Genomic DNA, 20,443 nt, shown 5'->3' on the forward strand with positions numbered 1-20,443 from the left:
CAGTGAGCCTCTGAGGCTAGCGCAATCCGCCAGGAAACGCGGGACCCATGGAGGCAAGGACGGAGCTTTGTCACAATACACATAACACACACACTTTGATTTACCCAAATGTTTTTCTCCTTTGAGGATTACATGAACACAAACATTATTAATTTAACAAATTTATGGTAGGAAATTAGTATTAAATAATACAACAAAATACTCCTGGTCCACTGGACTGGCACATTTTGAGAAGAGCTCCCATGACCAAAATGTTTTGTAAATTGTGAGTGGCCATTTACTAGTTAGCTGTAAATTAAGTAATAGTACAAATAGCAATGTTAAAACACAGTCTGTTAAAAAAGCAGGAGACAACATCATTTCTAATATTTCTGAATAAAGCAACAGTGTTGAAGACTGAATTCTGCTTCCTGGCCAATAGTGCGAATGGAATCACTAGCTAATTCGTTTTCAAAAACGCTTGCTTAGAAAATCCAAATTAATTTATTAATGTATGTCACTTAAATGCAGAATGAAGTAATAGTTGCTATGATTCCTAGTTGTATATGAAAGAAATAACTTTTTGCATCAAGGAAGAAATCAAAGTCATTAACCACCATTTAACTACTGTTAAACACAAGACGCTTTGGCTATGAAATTTGTTTCAAGCACCCTTTAAAGGCAATCAAACTGGAATAATGCTGTAGTAAATATGGCCCTGAGGCTGGAATATCAAAATATGGCACTGTAGGTAACCCTAATAAAAATCAGTGTATGGAGTATTTTTAGATTGTGATACTTAAGTCACTTGGTGGGTCATTATTTCTTAGTTGTAGTCGCGTCCAGAGACAACAAAACCCAGAAAAAGCTCATCTTCATTCAAAATGCAGGCCTAGTTCTACACAGTTAAAAGTCAGTAGCATGCCTGTTAGTGGAACTAAAGTTTGTGATTCCACTTGAATTCTCAACCCAATAAAAAGCATACAGCTAACTAGAATCTGAGGTTCAAAAGACATGAGGAAAACAAAATAGTTTATGAATTCAGTAACGCATAAACCATACTCAAAAATAAATTATTTGGGGGGCTGTGTCCAAATCCAAAGGAATGTGTTCTTGTATTGCCAAACCTATAAGATTTGCTGCTATTCCATACTGGTTTATCATGGATGCCAGACACTAATCTTAAATGGAAAGAGCAAGGACCACATTTAGAAAACGCAAGCAATGGAATATTTGTTTTAACCACTGCCCATAAATAATACACATTTCCAGCTTCTCATGGATATATAATCCACTAATTAAAATAAAATCCATGAACACTGAAGTCAATGGGGCTTTGCATGGAATCAGGAGTTCCAAGTGGTTAAAGTTTCTGGGGCTTTAGTGTCTTTTCAATTTTCAGTCATATTAGTCAGATTTGCGCTATAATATAAAAATATAAATTGTAAAAACAAAGGCATTGTTTAAGTATATTCCATCTTATTGCATCATCCATGTATCTTTTATAGAAACTATTAGAAGAAAAGAATTCTTGTTATTATATTCTAATACAATCAAGAAAATTTCATTTAGTATTTTACCCTGCTCCTTATTCCACATACCCTTCTCTCACAGAAGAATTGCTGGGTTTCAGCAACTGTATCAGAGATGCTCATAACAAAAACAATGTGCTTTCCTAACTAAGCTTGGACACACATTGCCTTATCATCACCAGAACTTTTTTCATCATATCTTTTCATACCCTGCCTGTTCATAAGAATGGAGAAGACTGGTCTGTGGAAGGCTGACATAAAATAAGGTGCATGCTCATGAATGAAAATAGAGCTGATATATCTAATTTTAGGTCTACTAGCCTTTAACTAGATCCCTTTATGTAGGTCTCTGCATTGTTGTTACAATTCATAGGATTTGTGAGAAGTTTCAAGTTTGGGGGGGGGGAAATGTATTCTCAGAAGATTTCATACTTTTGCATTGTCAAAAAACTTGTAATTTTATGCCAGAAGATGCTCCTGATGGTATTTTTTGCCTCAAAGTCCATCAAAGCACCCTAGAAACAGAAGTAAATTGGAATAATGGGAATTCAATCCAAATTTATTCCAGCTAATAAATGTGAAATAATCACAGATTTGCCATGACAAAAACACAGTAGCTCATAATTTTAGCTGAGTCTGCCCACCCTCAAAAGCCAGGGCATACATTTTGTCAAACGTATTAAGTGCTTTAATTTAAAAATTTACTAAAGGTATAATAAACCATTCAAATAAGAAAGAACCATAATACACTTAACTTTTTTTATGAGAATTGTATCAATAATCTAACAGGTCTTGTTTTCCTAAGGAATGTTACACATTCCTACATTACATGGTGTTACAGAATTATCGTAATTTCTAAATGCATCTTATTAAAAAAGGAACCTTCTGCAAAAGCATTATTTGTTGATAAGACAGAGAGAGATAGTGCAGCATCCGTTTTGACTAGGTTAGTGTTTAGAAGGCTATCTTCACAACCGTAAGGACTATAATCATAAGGCCTGATTTTCAACTCCTATTGACTCTAATAGGATTTGTGAATGTTCAACTTTTCTAAAAGTCAGGTCCCTTTTAAAATGAAAGTTAAAATGTCTCTGAAGGAATAGCCATAATTTTTTTAATTTAAACTGCAAAAAACTGTGGAATCTATTAACAAAATGACCAGCCTGAGTTATGACTATGTAATTGAAAAGAACAAATTGAAAAGAGAGAACTTATATCAGCTAGATTCTGCCTGGCTTTTAGGTGGGTACACAACACACTTAAGGGATGGGAACTGCAGTCCCTGTTCTTTCCAGTTACTCTCCTGGGGTACAAAGGTGGCAGGGAGAGGTGGAACTATGGCTGGAGCTATGGCTAGTCAGCTGTCAGCAGAGATGGCTCACCATGCAAAGGGAGTATGCTTCACCCCTTTAAGTAGTGCAGCAGTGTGTGTGCTCCTGTGCACAGTGGGGGACTCTGGGAGACAGTTGCCTCTCTGAGGTAGAATACTTCCTGTGCAGCACAAGGGAGGTCTGGCTTTCTCCTGCCCTCAAAGGAAGGCTGTAGCTAAATGTCACAATCTTAAAAGAAAAAGACCTGTTCCATAGCTCATTTACACAAGGGCAAATCAATATCTCACGAGATGTCAATGAAATTACACTAGTATAAACATGACGTTAACAAGAGGAGATTCAGCCATGAGGCTCCCGAATGAAAAGATTTGAACATACCTAACAAACACAAGCTATCTCACTTGCTCTCTTTCTCTCATGCCATTCCAAGAACTAGATGGTAACAGCATCTAAAATACTTCTGCCACCTGAAAATAAGCTTTTTTTCAATGCAACCATTCCTGGATCAGCAAACCAAAAAATAATGTATCTGCTGATTATTTGTACAAGTTCTCAGTCTTATCAATTTAGTACCCAAAAAGGATACAAAAGTTTGCAGTATTCAAATAAATGATCTAAAAATGATTTTCTGGAGTTGGATCAAGTTTTCGCTCATCAGCATTCAGCACCAGTGCCACAGCAAGCAGAATAACAAGAGACGAAATACAAAACATGAAGAGCTACAAAAGGGAGAGCAGTGATGAAGAAAATATGTTCCTTCTTAATTTAGACAGAAAGTACAAAGTCATGGACTGCAGTTCCTTATTTATGAGAGCATCCTTCCAGTGATCAGTACCTGTACTGCATAGAAGTATGGAAGTGGCTTTAGAACATTTCACGTTAGTCTGTAGGAAACCACTGATGGATACATTTGCACAGTTAACAGAACTAGAACACACCATGTTTGCATAGACGTATGCCACAATCTTTTAATGCATACACTATGGTAGCTTTGATAAATTATTTGGATTTTCTTTTTGTTCACCTTACAACACACTCAGGGGAAAAACCCTAAGCCCAGCACTCAGTAGGATATTCCACAAAACCTTTGTGTGTATTTTTTTTTTTTTAACAAAAGCTGTTTGTTTCTGCCTTACAGTTTATTTATTGGTGCTGGTGCAGGAAGCGGAAGAGGAGCAAAGGGAAGGTTTTCAGTGCCACCACTGATAAGTTTGACCGTTACATTTATTTTCTTTGGCAGTCAACAGTGACATTTTGGTCTAAGCTTCTACAATAAGATAATTTTAGATTGCTATTTTTCATTTCCTCTCCCCTTTCTTTTCCTCCTTTCAGCTAGGAAAGAGAAAGTGCCCCCCAACCCCCCAAAAGCTTTTAAAATACTCTCCATTTGCATTTCTATGACATCCCCCTATTGCTATCAAAAGATAATGGGCAACTAACTAGTGTCCCCTCTACAGCTTCTTCTTGCCTCAGATAATATTCTATGTTCTATGACATGAACTCTGGTGGCAGCCATGTCAGTTTCCCTGATTATGATATACTATACTGTAGGTACGTCACTAGGATAAAATTTTCAAAAGTGCCTAAATCTCATTGATTTTCAATGGGACTTAGATGTCTAAGTCACTTGAGCGCTTTTGAAAATTGTACCCAAAGTTTATGGCATCAGATAGCAAACAAGCTAGACAAATCTTTTAAAACATATTCATAATTTTAGAGAAAGTTTAAAGGGTGACATTTTCAAAGGTGACCCCATATTTTCAAATTGGACATTTCAGAAATTATAATACACCATGCAAGCAACCAAGACTTTAAGAGTGACCTTATTTTAAAGTTTATACAGCAATCTTTGTTTCCTTAACCAAAACACCTGAACTGTTGTATAGCTGATCCCCAACTTGATTTAACGATTAAATGTAATTTTACAAAATTCATTCTAGACAATTTAAAAGAGATCTTGCAACAGCTACAATTCTAGGGCCATATTCTGTGCCCTCAGTTACATACATGCAACCCTCATGAAGATCAGTTGGGACAAGAGGTTTTCAGACATATACCGAAGAGAAGAATTTGGCACCTGTGGTCTCTCTCTGTTATGAAGTCCATCCTAGAATTTATTTATCTTCCCCAACACTCACATGGGAGGCACAGTATATTAACAACATAAAAATGTCATACCGAGGTACTGAACACCAAGTCTTTTGCATGATTCCAGGCAGGCTTGTTTTGTGTTTTCATAGCCATAGTCGGTATGCCAGAGTTTGGTAGTTATCCAGAGGTCCTCTCGCTTCACATCACTTTCTTTGATAGCTTTCTGAAGGAGTGATTCACAGCCGTATCTTTTTGCTGTATCAATATGACGAATGCCACATTTTTGTAGTGCATACACCACAGCATCATGGGAATATCCACCTTGATGGGATGTACCTAAGCAAATGTTAATAGGCGTGAATTGTTATTACTTAGTGATAAACAGAATTTTGTCTGATTTTTCAGTTTGCAATTTTTGCTGTTGTGACAATTAACATATTGAGTCCTCAAATAATTATACAAAAGAAATGGGAATTGAACGAGAGAGTATACTAAAAAAAATACAAACCCTAGGAGAACACAGGGTCTAATTCTGATCTCAACATTGGTGTAAATCAGGAGCAACTCTGCTGAGAATATTGGCATTTCAGCAGCGTACAACTGTAAAAAAGTGAGATCAGAATCAGGGCTATAGGATTGCATGACCTATGAGCATACACTACTATAATTAGTTACTTCTGAAACCAGTATCCTTAGAGAAGGACAGAGACCAGTTATATACAGTATGGCAAATAAACCACATTCATCTGCCATGTGGGGTGTAATATAAATATTTATATGGTGAAAATATTAATTAAATATTAAAGTAAAAAATGAAAGTATCAGTATGTCACTTCTTAAAAAGAATGAGTTAGATTCAGCAATTTGCTGTGTAAGAGACAAATCCTGATGTCTTTACTCCATCAAATTCCATGGAGCCCCAGGTAAATATTATACTACAATACTACATAAAGGGCTATATTAATCTCCAGCGTAAACAGTGTAATTCCCATACAAATTTCCCAGCCAAATTCACTGAACTGAAACAGTAGTGTAAGTTACAGATGGGATAGCACAGTGTTCAATTGGTAGTCCATGGCCCCCTGGGGGGTCTGCGAGCCCTTTCAGGGGGGCCGTGGAGCTCCGCGGCTGAAACCCAGTACCCTGAGTCCCAGTGCTGAAGCCAGGAGCGGCACGGGGCTGAAGCCAGTGCCTCCCCCACCCCAACCCCTGAAGCTGAGAGCGACATGGGGCTGAAACCGGCAAACTCCCCCCCCCCCCCGCCGCCCAAGCCAGGAGCAGCAGGGGGCTGAAGGCAGGAGCCCCAGCGCCCCCTCTCCTCCCCACTGCTGAAGCTGGGAGCTGCACTGGGAGGCCACCCCGCCCATACACAGCCCCTAGCTACCCCCCTGCCCGCACACACCCCTACCTACCCCTTGCCTGCACCCTGAGCTACCCCCCTGCCTGCACACAGCCCCTAGCTACCCCCTCCCTGCACCCTGAGCTACTCCCCTCACTTCACACAACCCCTAGCTACCCCCTGCACTCTGAGCAGTTTTCAAACTTTTTGAACTGAGTCCCCCCCCTTGAAGTTATATATTTTGGTTGCATTTCCCCACAGCCCAGACACGCTGGGTGGCCTCCTGAGTGAGTCAGGGAGTGGAGGTGGCGCTTCCTCCCTGGACGGTGCTGTGCCGAGCTGGCTCAAGTCCTGCCAGCCCTTGCCCCACCCCCACCCCCACCCCAAATAGAAGTAAAACTATTCCTATGCCCAAGGGTGCCCCCCTGGCCTGATCCCTGCACCACCACCCCAATTCCCCTGCCAGGCAAGGGCGTTTTTACAGCATGTTGAGTGGGGCCTCAGCAACAAAAAGGTTGAGAACCCCTGGGATAGAAAATGGACATAAATGGGGTTTAAATGATAAGACAGTGTAATTTGCACTGCCTAGGCATTCACTGGATGTACTAAATAAATGTATTTTACATGGCAAGGGGATGGAAGGATGAGACTACTTAGCAGGAAAAGCCACTGGCAGAAGGTCTATTAGATAAAGCGTGTTTGTGAGTGTGAGGAGGGGGCTGTTTTATCTTCTATCTTCCTATTAGTAGTTTTTCCTGCTAAGGGCCACCCACCCCTTCACAGTTGTTTCCCAACAGCAATATTTTCCACAATCTCTGTTTGGGGACATGCTCAGTCCACTCATAAAAGTAAGTTTCTAAGACTATGGCTGCTACCAAAGACCCTAGTCCTGCAACTGACAGTGAGCAGGAAGATTGCTGCATCTGCATTAAGGCTCCTCATTGGGGCTCTCCAGGGGCACAGCAGTCTGCCTGCAAAATACAAATTGCAGTATCAGGCCCTAAATGATAACCAGGTCACTGTTGAACCTAAAAGTGATAAAGGACTCCGGTTGCAGAAGAATATTGTTCAAGTGACGTATCCCCTGCTAGTTTTCTCCACCCTCCAAACCTGCTTCATTCTACACTGAACACAAAGATCCACACCTTTACCAGATGAGTATACTGTGTATATCAGGGGTGGATAAACTACAGCCCGCCAGCTGTTTTAAGCTGGCCCTCGAACCCCAGCTGGGAAGCAGGGTCTGGGGCTTGCCCCCCTCCAGTGCTCCAGCTGGGGAGCAAGGCCAGGGACCACTCCCGGAAGCAGCAGCATGGCCCCTCTCCGGCGCTCCAATGGGAGCTGCAGGGGTGGTGCCTGCGGATGGGGCAGTGTGCAGAGCTGCCTGGCTGCGCCTCCGCGTAGGAGCCATAGCAGAGACAGGCCGCTGCTTCCGGGAGCCGCTTGAGGTAAGTGCTGCCCAGAGCCTCTCCTCATGCCCCAACCTCCTGCCCCAGCCCTGATCCCCTTCTCGCTCTCAAAACCCCTCAATCCAAGTCTAGAGCACTCTCCTGCATCCCAAACACCTTATCCCCAGCCCTACCCCAGATCCCACACCCCCAGCCGGAGCCTGCATCACTTTCTGCAACCCTGCCCCAGCCCTGATCCCCCTCCCACCCTCCGAACCCCTCAGTCCCAGCCCAGAACACCCTCCTACACCCCAAACTCCTCATCCTCAGCCCCACCTCAGAGCCTGCAACCCCAGCCGGAGCCCTCAACCCCCCACCACCACCCACCCTCCTCCCGTACCCTAAGCTCCTCATTTCTGGCCCGACCCCGGAGTCCGCATCCCCAACCAGAGCTCTCACCCCCTCCCGCACCCCAACCCCAATTTTCTGAGCATTCATGGCTCGCCATACAATTTCCATATCCAGATGTGGCGCTCGGGCCAAAAAGTTTGCCCACCCCGGTATATATCATTACTTGGGTTATCACAAGGGAGAATTAAGGGAAATATATAAAATAACAGTGTTTTTTTCTACCCTCACCCTAGTGTCTACTGTTCCTGGATAGGAGCAAAAGTGGGAGTCACTGCCCATCCTGGTCCATGGGACTCTGCCTCTTGGAACTTTCTGAACCCCAGTGCTTGTCAACCCCTGGCCCAAGGGCTGCTTGCAGCCCAATCAGCACACAGATGCGGCCCATGTGACATCCTCATGCGGCCCACATAACACACAGAGAACAGCATATGCAGCCCACAATGGTAAATACGTTGGGAATCACTGTTTTAAACAATTGGTGTTGGAATGAGGGAGTTTAGGGAATTCCTATGTTGCATGAATAAAGCAAGCTAGATTCTCCTAAATTCTTGTCACAGTATGTCCAATCACTATCTCAGAATGAAGGTCATGATACTGTAGCCATCTAATCTCTCCCATTACACCATGCCAATTTTAAACAAAACAGGTTTAACCGGATGTAACACCACTGACTTCAGTTCAAGTAAAATCATAATCAGGCCTAATGAATGGATAATACTGTATTGTAGCACAGCAAATCTTTTACTTCTTCAAATATGAAATAAAGTTTTAATATTTTAAAAGTGGGAAAAAACATGGGGGGGGTGGTTTAAACACTGGCAGTAAATATGAATAATATGAGAGTGTTCACAGAAGATCAAGAAATGAGTATGCATATATTTGTTTCACATTAAAATTCACAAAGCTAAAATAAATTATGTTCATATACTAGATGTTGCAAAAGCTTCATATTAACTGTTTAAAAATGTAAAATGAATATATATTACCACACTTTAACCATTTAAATAAAATATCCTTATATAATTACACCATAAGATGTTAAAGGAATGTAAAATTATATAACTACCACAGAAAAGTTACTACACTTTTACATAATGATCTCTTCACTTTTAATAAGCTACTCCTGACATCAAAGAAATTAGGTTGTAACTATTGTGTCTGTGGTTGAACAGACATTTCCAAGTACGGAATGAATGAAGTTCATTCAGAGGTCTTGCACATGGGCTCAGACCCTTTTCATGCATAATGGATTCCAGTAAGAACATTTAGGACACACAAACTTTTACTTTTTTTAACCCTCTTATGATGGGGAATTTCGGAAATTTCAGTTTGTTACTGTTTCTCTTCTAATGATGGAGTGTGTAATATGTTCAGATAAAATTAACAGATAATAGGGAGGAATTCTCTGAATATCTGTAAATTAAAATTAGCCATATCATATAGCTACAGTAAATTTAAAAAGTCCCTCAACAATTAGAGAGAGTAGTAAATACTATGAACAACTGAAATCATGAAAACCAGGAATTACAGAACTAATAATGCTACTCACACTAGGGATTCTATGAATTGCAGGCTTCTCACATTATTCATACTGTTGCAGTACCATATGTGCTTTAATTCAGAAGGGTACAAAGATGAGTTAAGGATATAACCTTAACTCTGAACTTATTTTTTCTTTATTTTTGGTTGGTTGGGGTTTTTTATTTATTTTTATTGTTAAGACCGACTTTTACCATTATTTGAATGTACTATCTGGGTCCGGTGTTGTTTAACATCTTTATTTACTACCCAGATATAGGAATAGAGAGCACACTGAGCAAGTTTGCAGATGACACAAAGCTAGGCGGCGTTGCCAATACTTTGGAGGATAGAGAAAAAATTCAGAGGGATCTTGATAAATTAGAGGACTGGGCTAAACAATTAGATGAAATTCAAAAGTAAGATGCTACACGTAGGGAAGAAAAACCAAATGCACAAATATAGAATGGGGGGGAAAGTGGCTTGGCAGCAGCACTGCTGAGAAGGATCTGGGAGTTGTGATGGATCACAACCTCAACATGAGTCAGCAATGCAACGCTGTTGCAAAAAATGCAAATACAATTTTAGGTTGCATTAACAGAGACGTAACATGCAAATCATAGGAGGTGATAGTACTGCTCTACTTGGCACTGGTCAGGCCTCAGCTGACGTACTGTGTCCAATATTGGTCACCAATGTATAGAAAGGATGTGGAGAAACTTGAAAGGATCCAGAGGCTAGCGACAAAGATGATTAAAGGGATGGAATGCAAGCCATATGAGCAAAGGCTGAAGGAACTGGGTATGCTTTAGTCTGGAAAAGAGGATATTAAGAGGGAATATCATAGAAGTCTTCAGATACTTGAAAGGCTGCCATAAAAAAGATGGAGAAAAGTTGTTCTCTTTTGCCACAGAGGGCAAGACAAGAGGCAATGGGTTCAAACTACAGTAAAGCAGCTTTAGATTAAATCTCAGGAAAAACGTCCTAACTGCAAGAACAGTAGGACAATGGAACAGACTGCCTTGGGAGGTTGTGGAAACTTTTTTGCTGGAGGTTTTCAAAAGGAGGCCGGATGGTTTAGACACAACAAATCCTGCATCTTGGCAGGGGATTAGACTAGATGACCCTTGTGGTCCCTTCTAACCCTACGGTTCTATGGTTCTTTAAAGTAATTTCTTTTTGGAGCATTTGGGGCTAACTTTTGTTTCAGATTTATAACTAATTCCCACTGAGCTGCATGTATGTATTTCAAGAAAAAATGTGGCCCTTTATTTTTAAAAAGAAAATTAATTGATGCAAAACAAGTTTAAAATAATAATCTGCAAGACTAGACAATCACTCTACCTCTTCTTCACCCAAGAGCCTCTTTGCTGTCAATGCATTTTTGCTTTAGAGTCCTCTGATCAACCCAATATATGAATTAATTATATTTGATTAAGAGACAACACCAGACAAGTTTGCCTCAATTAAAGAAACCACACGCATGGGTTTTCATGCAATTTGATATTAGCAATTCAATCATTAAAATCTGTTCAGTCGAGCCCTTGCTCTGGCACTCCAGGAACAGTGCCACACAAGAATCCAACTACACCAAAGTTCAGGTGGCCAGAGGAACTATTTTTATAATGTCGTTGGTAAAGGCTGAAGAGCAATTATGAGAGGGATAACATGCTAAAGAGCAAAAAATAAGTAACCTCCGCCTCCTTCCCCCTCAGAGTTTGATGTCCAAATCTCAGCAGGTCTACCAAGCAGCTCCCTTACCCTTCTCTCTCCTCCTTCACTGGAAGTTGTAGATATTTTGCTAGAGATGCTTTGGGTCAATAGTAATGTAAAGGAGTACCAGGCACTACTTTTTTTCCTTGGAGAGCTAGATCCTAAAGCTGTGTGTGCTAATATGAAAAATGATCCCATTTCATATTAATTTATAACCTTGTAATATCTAAAATAATAGGGTCTGATTCTCCACTGTACTCTTGTTTTACTAACTTTACGTATTTGAAGTCAATGGGTCTACGTACATGTGTAAGTCTTTACATGACACTGACCATGGGAAAGAAAAGCATATGTAGAGCCCATGAGCATGCTAATTTATCTGACATTATCTGATCTGGTATCTGATTAATTACTCTACCAGAACATTCTTATTACATCAAACTGCATTAAAATTAAACAGTGATATGTCTATTTTTTGCATTACTTTTAACATAGTGTAAAAAAGTTTAAAAAGTGTAACTAAAGATGCTATCACAGAGCCAAACAGTCTTATGTTACCTTTCTACACCTATTGCAGTACAAACCACAAACACTCTTATTGCTATACAGTGGTTTATGTTTCAATAACAGGGTCACTTACTATGAAAGCTGTATTTAGCATCCCAGCATAAGTAGTTCATTGTGTCTTATCTACTTTGGAACAGCACAGAGATTTCATATGTACCAGCTGGACTCTGAAAGTTTCATTTTGTTATGAAATTGTCACTCTGTATAATTTTCACACAATATTTATATATTAATCTCATTTTAGGGCTCAATATATGTTCCAAATAAATCTAGATTTTGCTCAAGTGAGGAATACATTGACAACTTGCCAGAAATCCAAGAGCAGCATCTAACATACATATAATGGAGAACTACAGCTCCTCTCTTCTTTAATAGAGAAGTGCAACCCAGAGAAATGATAAGGCTGTAGTAGAACTGGTAGGGAAATTTCAACAAAAAAACAGAAACAAATTTTAGATCATTTTCATGTATTTCCTCCCTCATTTCCAAACCAGCTTTAGTGTACAGTCTCTACATGCCACAAACTCTATATTATAAATGAGGAAAGACACTGGTCAGATTGTGTTATATGGACAATGCTTTGGCCAACCCTGCAGAAGTAAATCACTTAAAAGAAAAAAAGTGCACAGCCCACACAGATGTTAAGTTATCAGAGGTATACTCAGGCACAGCAGAACTACAGTCCTTTTTTTTTTTTCCTGAGCAGGGACTTCCCTTTTGTGAGGATAGAGCACTAAGATACCAATGCATTGTTCAACCTGCAATAAAAGTGATGATATGCTCTCATTCCCAAATCCCATTAATGGGGCTTGCCTCTCTTCCTTTCTCCTCTCTGTGTGACGGTGGAGGTAAAAGGTAGTAAAGGAGTAAGGAGAGGAAAGCCAAGGGTTACAACAATAAGATCTTGAAGTTACTTTAAGTTAGGCAGGGACACATCTTAAATGGCCAATTACATCTTTTTTATTGTAATTATTATTCCTTACTCACTTCTTGTGGCCATTGTGAAAGATATTAATCTTAAGGAGGGTTCTGAATGAAGAGAATGCAGTGGCTTGGTATATCCCAGTTGGTAGGGTATTCCACATGTAGCGAGTTGTGTAGATAAAGGCACATGGTGACTTGTGGGAGAAATGGACAGTCAGGGTATCTATGGCTGGTGTCATTAGCAGATTAGAAGGGGCAGCGCAGGAAGAAGATTGAGAAGTCAGAAACTAGGTAGACGGGAGGAGAGAATCAGAAAAAGGAGAGACAGGAAGAGGAAAAGGAGAGCAGAGTAGGCAAACAGGACAGAAAATGGCAGAAAATTAAAAAAAAAAAAGGAGAGGTGCTGCAAACAGCAGCTTTTATCCATAGAGACAACGGGCACTGCCTCATCTATACCCAATCCATGCATTTACGCAAACAACATGGAAAATCTACATTGTTCCACTTAAGATAAGGATAAAATCCACTGGGGAGAGGATTTTTGGCATTGAGGCTGCATCTTTTTCAATAATATTTCAGGGAAGGGCAGCTAGATCTCCCCCACTTGTTTTTCCTTCTCTTCCCACACACACATTTAATTTGAAAATCAGCACAGTATCAATGTTTATGTGAAGCTCCTCAAGTGGACTTTACCTTATTAAGGGCCTGAGAACCTGCCAAACTCCTGCTGTGCTTTTGTTTAAAATAAATATTATTTTCAGTTGGTGGGCATAGATATTCCAAACTTCCCAACATAAAAAACTGCTGTTACAGCCTGGCTGCTGTTTAAAGTCTTGTCTACACTACGGGGGAAATCCTGCCCTACTGAAGATGGAGTGGGATTTCAGCCAAGGACACCAAGCCTTTGCTCACAATGGTTTTCAGCAATGATTCCCCCTGAAGTGGTAATGAAAATGGTTTAATAAAAATGGTTTTCAATACCATTTCCAAGGATAGTTGTGGTCTTGTTGGAAGCCAACCTTTTTTTAATCTAAAAAACTCTTGAGAGAAAAATATTTCTCCTAAGGAACAATGAAGAAATATGTAAAATGTAACTAGAGAGTCCAACCTGAACTTTCTTTCACCTCTGGGAGAACTTGAGGAGGAATTTTACATGAAAATCTATTTTTTGTCCAGCTCTGTTTGCAGGATTTAATTTACTGTTGAGTGCATAGATGTATTCTAGAATGTTTTCCTCCTCTGGAGCCCAAGTTAAAATAAAATGGTTGACTTGCATATGAGGAGGAATAAAAGGAAGCAACAGGGCATCTCTACAACTCCACTCAGCCACTGAAAGGCAAAAAACAGTTTGATTCTAGCTGTGCTAATGCGGAAGAAGGAAAGACCCTTTTCCCACTTTTTGTGTATCTATGCTGGGGAAAGCCAGAAAGCTGCTGTTTATGCTTCCTGAGAGCAATGGGGCAAAGGGATGGGGGCGGGGGGAGCCACTGTTGACAGAGGCACTCTAGATCCAGGGCGTGGCTGGCAGGGTAGAATAAGGACTCTGAGGGCTGGTCTACACTACTGCTTAAGATGTAACTTACATCATTCAGGGGTGTGAAAAAGACATCCACCTGAGTGACACAAGTTACATCGAGTTAAGTGCTGTCCCCACTGGCGCTATGTCGGCGGGAGATGCTCTCCTGCCAACATAGCTTCTGCCTCTTGTGGAGGTGGAGTAATTATGCTGACAGGAGAGCACTTTCCCACTGGCATAGCGCACCTTCACCAGATGTGCTATAACGGCACAGCTGCATTGGTGCAGCTGCACCAATGCAGCGCTGTAGTGAAGATTTGCCCTCAGATGTTCTTCTACAAGATTCAGCCCATCTCTGCACATCAGCTAGCATTTCTCTAATCAGGACTTTCGAAAAGAACATATAAAAGCCACTTCTGAGAGTATTCCCCATAGCAACCATAGAGGCCCTGCATGCCTCAGCATTCTTCAGGAAGAATGCCTTCACTCACTGTCACTGGACGCTACTCAGCAACCACCAACCCACTAACGCAGTTCTGTTTTTAAAAGTCACAGTGTGACCCAGAGCAAGCAAAGACTTTTGCTGCAGAGTGACATGGGCTCTGATATGCTATTTGACGTATCCAGCTTTCATATACAAATGTTTCTTCCTATTGCTCATAACCTCTTTGTAGAGTTTATCTATATAGAAGAACAGCTCTGAAATCAGACCTGGACATTTGAAAGGCAGGCTATGAATGTGTAATCCATGTAAAAATTTCATAAGATGAACTGCCTCACACATTTATTTAAATGCCTTTATGGACAGACTGCCAAATCTTGCAGCCTTTTCTTTCACTCAACACTTTCCCACCATCATGAGAACTATTTCTCATTAACAACCAAATTGTTTTCAGATGCTCTGCTATAAGATGTTTCCTTAGAAACCATTTGGTAAAAGACTGTGGCTTTCTTCCATAGAAATCTCAAGCAGTGAAAAGGCAGATTTTCTGGCATAAATCAAATCCAATTTCTAGGGTTCACTAAACCTTTTCTTCTAGGAATAATGTTTTGTGACTAGATCTTAGCAGTTAATAGTGCACGAAGAATTGCTGGTGTGAGCCAGTTTTAAATGATTTTCATTTTATTCCTTTTGTTAACTCAATTGAAATTACTTCCAGTGCTGCTTATACCTTGATGAAACTTTAACTTCATAACTGATAAGGATGATATGTGCAGCACACTGGCAAAAAGTATAAATTAACAGTAAGTAAACTGAACACAAATAATATTAATGTTTTTTTTCCCTCGGATACCTTATTTTAGGCTTTTAGTAAATCAACCTGTATTACTCTGAAAGATCTTGTATGCACTTATATAAGCTGTTACCAAGTAAATTAAAAAAGATTAACTGTTGATCAACAATATTAGATTTTGGAATCCTTCTCCTAGTAAATGAGGCTTGTGACTTTTTGGGGGTAGGCGGGGGAGGGCATTTCACATAAACGTACGCGGCAAATGTGATCAATCAAAAGGAGATAATTACCTTTGAGGACAAACGTTCCCAGCAGAAATAAACTTTGTATGAGACTAACCATTTTACAGTATAAACTATGGATTTAATATTTGCATAAATGTTCAATGTATCATTTATTGTTATGCAGCTACAGGAAAGAAGGCAATATTTTTAAAAATATTGAACAGGTGCAGGAAAGAGAGTTGATTTAATATGAGGTCAATAATTACAAAACTAATATTTAAAATATCTTTATACAAAGAGAGTTAAAATCTACAATGCTAATATATCTAGATACCTTAGGAGCTGAAAACATAGGTACAATAACGATCATCATAGTATACTTGAGAGCTACTGCTGGTTTAGACCCCAGTTCAGCAAGATACTAAAGCTTGTGCATAACTTTAACCACAACAGTAGTGCCCCTAAAGCCAATGAGACTACTCATGTGCTTAAAGTTAGGATGTGCTTAAATACTTTGCTGAAACAAGGCAGAGACCCTAATCTGCAAACTGATGCAGTGATGCAGACTCTTAGACTCACGTGGAATCCTGCTGAGGTCCACTGGAGTTAGTGTGTTTGGGGCAAAGATCTGCATCAGCACATCTGTTTGCAGCACTGGGGCCTAAAACTGAGCATTAAAGTTTGACAATAAGTTACCCTTCTGATTAAATGTGTTTTGTTTTTAGTTTCAAATAGGAAAACGAAAAGATACATTCTCAATGTCTCTAAGATGAACTACATTTTTCATACTTCCTATTACATACAGCCTTAGAATATAATTATGTACTAGAATGCAAAGAACTTCCTTTCATGCACTGATTATAGGGAACTGAGCATACTGCATATGAAACTTCAGTAAATGTGAACAGCAAAAAAAAAAAGTTTCTTCTCTGTTTCTTTAACGTATAAAGACTACCTCAAAGATGATTTGCAAATAACTCTTTTATCCTGTTTTTCCTCTTGCCTGTGTTCTGTATAATCAGGTCTTCATATCACTCTCTTTGCTGGAGTCCTTAGCAAGAATACTAGAGGACCCGAAGAAAGTCTATGAATCAGCACCCCTTCTCTCTCAGTTGTGGGGGAGGAATATAGATGAGGGACTGCTGCAGCTTAGGTTACAGCCTCATGTGACATCACTATTCAGCTCTTCCAAAGAACTTGCCAAGGATCTCTGTCAAAGAAGGAAGTGGGGGCTCTATGCTCCAAACGTGATATGTAAAAGGTGAAAAAAGGGGGCAGGATAGTGAGACGTTCTGTACCTCGGAGGAACACCCTGCACCCCCATGTTCATCCTTATAATATGACTGTGTCGTATCCAATGCAAATATTGTCATGTCAGGTGTCTTTGGAAGGCTCATGATGCACTGAGCATTGTTGTTATAGGCTGTAATTTTGTGTATATAGTTATGAGGCTGAAAATGTGTCCTCATGGCTTTAAAAAAAGCCCAAGCAAAACTCTCCAGGAACAGAGGGGCAGTTCACACCTCATCAGGGCATGTATGGGACAAACCCAGCCCAGCCTCACAGGAACAAAGGACACTGGCCTAGGCAGCAACAAAGGATCTGTTGGACTCTCGAGTGCGTCACCCCCCTTCCCTTGGTCAGTTTGGGACAATGATGAAGTAATGCTCACCTTACCCTAAAGAGGGAGAGGGGGCACAAAGCCAACAGGGAAGAAAGAACATGCCAAAAGTCTCTCCCTTTTATCATGCTGACTCTCTTTTCCATCTCCATCTACAGACACCACCACCAAGTGACTGAAGCGCTGATCAAAGGGGAGAGCCTGGCTGAAGGGCAACCAGCCAGCCTGTGGTGAGAAGCATCTAAGTTTGTAAGGGCACTGAAAGTGTTAAGATCACCTTAGAATGCGTTTTGCTTTTATTTCATTTGACCAAATCCAACTTGTTGTGCTTTGATTTATAATCACTTAAAATCTTTTTGTAGTTAATAAATTTGTTTGTTTATTCTACCTGAAGCAGTGCATTTGGTTTGAAGTGTGTCAGAGACTCCCTTGAGATAACAAGCCTGGGACATATCAATTTCTTTGTTAAATTGATGAACTCATATAAGCTTGCTGCGTCCAGCAGGCATAACTGGACACTACAAGACGGAGGTTCCTAGGGTTGTGTCCTGGACCAGAGATATTGGCTAGTGTCATTCGGTTGCACAATCCAAGCAGCGGCTGGCCAAAAGTGCTTACTCATGTAACTGGGAGTGGCTTACATGCTAGAGGCTATGCGTGAACAGCCTGGGAGTGGGGGTTCTCACAGGAGAGCAGGGTAAGGTGGCTCCCAGAGTCAAGGATTGGAATGACCTAGCAGATCACCGGTCCAGATAATACCAGGGGAATGTCACAGGCAGAAAAACACTTTTTTAAACAAGAAATTTTAAAACATCTTTCTATATCATAAAAGCACAGTGAACGACTAAAATTAAATATACTTGGTTTGTTTTACTATTCATTTCAAAGTTGTTATCTTTAACTCTTACCACTCCATTGCCCATCTGGAGATTGCTTTATATTTTTTCTTTTATGTAAGAAAGTTGTCAAAGAAAGAAAATATAAACTGGATTTTTATATTATACAAAACTACTTTCAGTTAAAATTACCACTGTTAGGTTAAAAATCACATATTTAAAATGTCTTTATCTACATTAATAACATTTTTAATTATGAAAAGTGATTGTTTTAAAAATCTAAATTTACTTTTCATTATTAATGTTAATTGTTTACTTTTTGGACTTAACTAATCTTGGGCAATGGAAACTGACTATTTACTGGTGCTATGTTTCATTCAAGTGAGGATCACTTCACCACTGGGTGAGGGTGCAGAATTCTTACTGTCCTCTTATTGTATGGATGAATACTAGTGTCACAATTTGTGTCCATGTCACACGAACAAGAAGTGCCAGAGAAGCCAGCATGAGAGTAAGCTAGTTAACTTTCTGCTGTTAAATTACACATAATTTGTGGAGCTGATCATGAATTTGGACAAATGGAGAGACGGTTCTTGTAGCTAGGAAAGTGTCCACATGAGCCAGTCTTTGTAAAACAATGTCATGGTGGGAATAGAACAAAAATGAGAGCAAAGGTACTTTTAATACTATTTCTCCTTCCTCTTACTCCCCACTAGGTGGCAGCACTCACACCATATATTCTAATCCAAATGGAAATGCAATTGAGGGTGGGATCTGGCATTGAGAGTTCCAGGAGGGCCTCATGGGTTTTCTTCATAAACCTCTTTCTTCAGAACATGGGTATGGGAATATGGCTGCAATCAATCAAGAGTCTGTAGAATTCACTTGGGGGGAGGGGCACACTTGCACAGAAATTCTTGGCACTAGAATGAACTTAGTACAAATATTTATGCCTCCATTTCATACATACTGTAAATTCCCCTGTATTTTTTTCTCTCATTAGAGCCAGATGTTTACCACAAATCTCTGAAAAATCATAAACTCGTGGCAAAACTCACAATGGCCTCACCCACTTTTTGATCCTTCTTGTGAAAGCAAATCTACAAAGAGAGGACAGTTGTCTTTAGCACAAAGTGATTATCCAACTTTTGTTATACCCACTTCAAAGTCATTTTCTATAGCCTCATTTTCAAAATCAAGTGGTTTATATTTATTCTCAAATTCTCTTCCCATCATGTCTAAAGGAGTTTCCCAACTCTGGGTTCAGTTTAGTTCAGGGGCGGGCAACCTGTGGCATGTGGGCCGCAGGTTGCCCACCACTAGTTTAGTTGGAATTAGAAATTCAAAAACTGAACTATTCTTTCCAATAAACTGATTAATCAAAGTTACTTAGCTACTGGATGTAAATGTTGCCCTTTTCAAGAACTAGAGGGTACTACAGTTTGGTCAGTGCTTTAAACTTCTGAAACATTAGCCAGATAAGAGTTGTTTGTAGCTGTTTTCTAAACTTTCTAATTCTAAAACCAGAGGGGGGTTAAACGTGACCTGCAATGAGGGAAAAATTTTATTTGTGTCCTCTATTTGTCTGTATGATATAAAACAAGACTTGATTAAAACTCCTTTTGTTTCTTTTTGATAACATCTATTTAACTCAAACATTTAATAAATATTTGGGTAGGAAAGATTTTTTGTGTGAAGGATTTAGCAGTCCCCTGCCCTTTCAGACAAGGACAGAGAAAGCCTCTCAGTTCTGTTCTCTAATTCTCCAGCGACTCCAACAAAAGCAGGGAAGGATAGCTTTGAGAGTACTGAGGTGTTTCTAAGAGGCAAGGGAGAGGAAGAAACAACTTCTTCCCCCAAATACAAGACCATTCAGGCCTGTTTTATACAAAATGGTAGCAAAAAAATGAGCACATTTTTAAAATAATTAAATTGGTGTTTGGCAGGTTTTTAAAGTAAAGTAAATAAGCACCAAGTTGGAACTGGGTGAAATCAGGGGAAGTAATGCAGGGACCAGGCCAACAGTTTAGTTAGGATATAACAACATGCTCATTCTGTTGCCTGAGTGCAAATATACCGCTGCCTAGAGAGTGGCCATGTTTTGAATGTATGTAGCAAGTGAAATATCTGGAGGGCCTCAAGGATCAAGTACAGCTTCTCTAGGTCAGAGCTACTGAACTGATGGATGAATGAGAGAGAGAGAGATTTGTAGACATGG

At 40.0% G+C, this 20,443-nt stretch overlaps 2 protein-coding genes across 5 annotated transcripts in view; one reads left to right on the forward strand and one right to left on the reverse strand.

Annotated features, from left to right (window-relative positions):
* Positions 1 to 20,443, reverse strand: part of LOC141992315 (putative oxidoreductase ZK1290.5) — a 73,666-nt gene that overhangs the window by 44,786 nt on the left and 8,437 nt on the right. For all 4 annotated transcript variants that reach the window (XM_074961246.1, XM_074961244.1, XM_074961247.1 and 1 more), the window contains exon 2: positions 5,021 to 5,269. In XM_074961246.1, coding sequence (XP_074817347.1) covers positions 5,021 to 5,269 — 249 coding nt within the window. The remainder of the gene's footprint in view (positions 1 to 5,020; positions 5,270 to 20,443) is intronic.
* Positions 17,557 to 20,443, forward strand: part of DPH5 (diphthamide biosynthesis 5) — a 40,671-nt gene continuing 37,784 nt past the window's right edge. Inside the window, exon 1 of the mRNA XM_074961243.1 lies at positions 17,557 to 17,619. The gene's annotated coding sequence lies outside the window, so the exon portion shown is untranslated. The remainder of the gene's footprint in view (positions 17,620 to 20,443) is intronic.

This window comes from Natator depressus, chromosome 8 (assembly GCF_965152275.1).
Source record: "Natator depressus isolate rNatDep1 chromosome 8, rNatDep2.hap1, whole genome shotgun sequence".
NCBI classification, from domain to species: Eukaryota; Metazoa; Chordata; order Testudines; family Cheloniidae; genus Natator; species Natator depressus.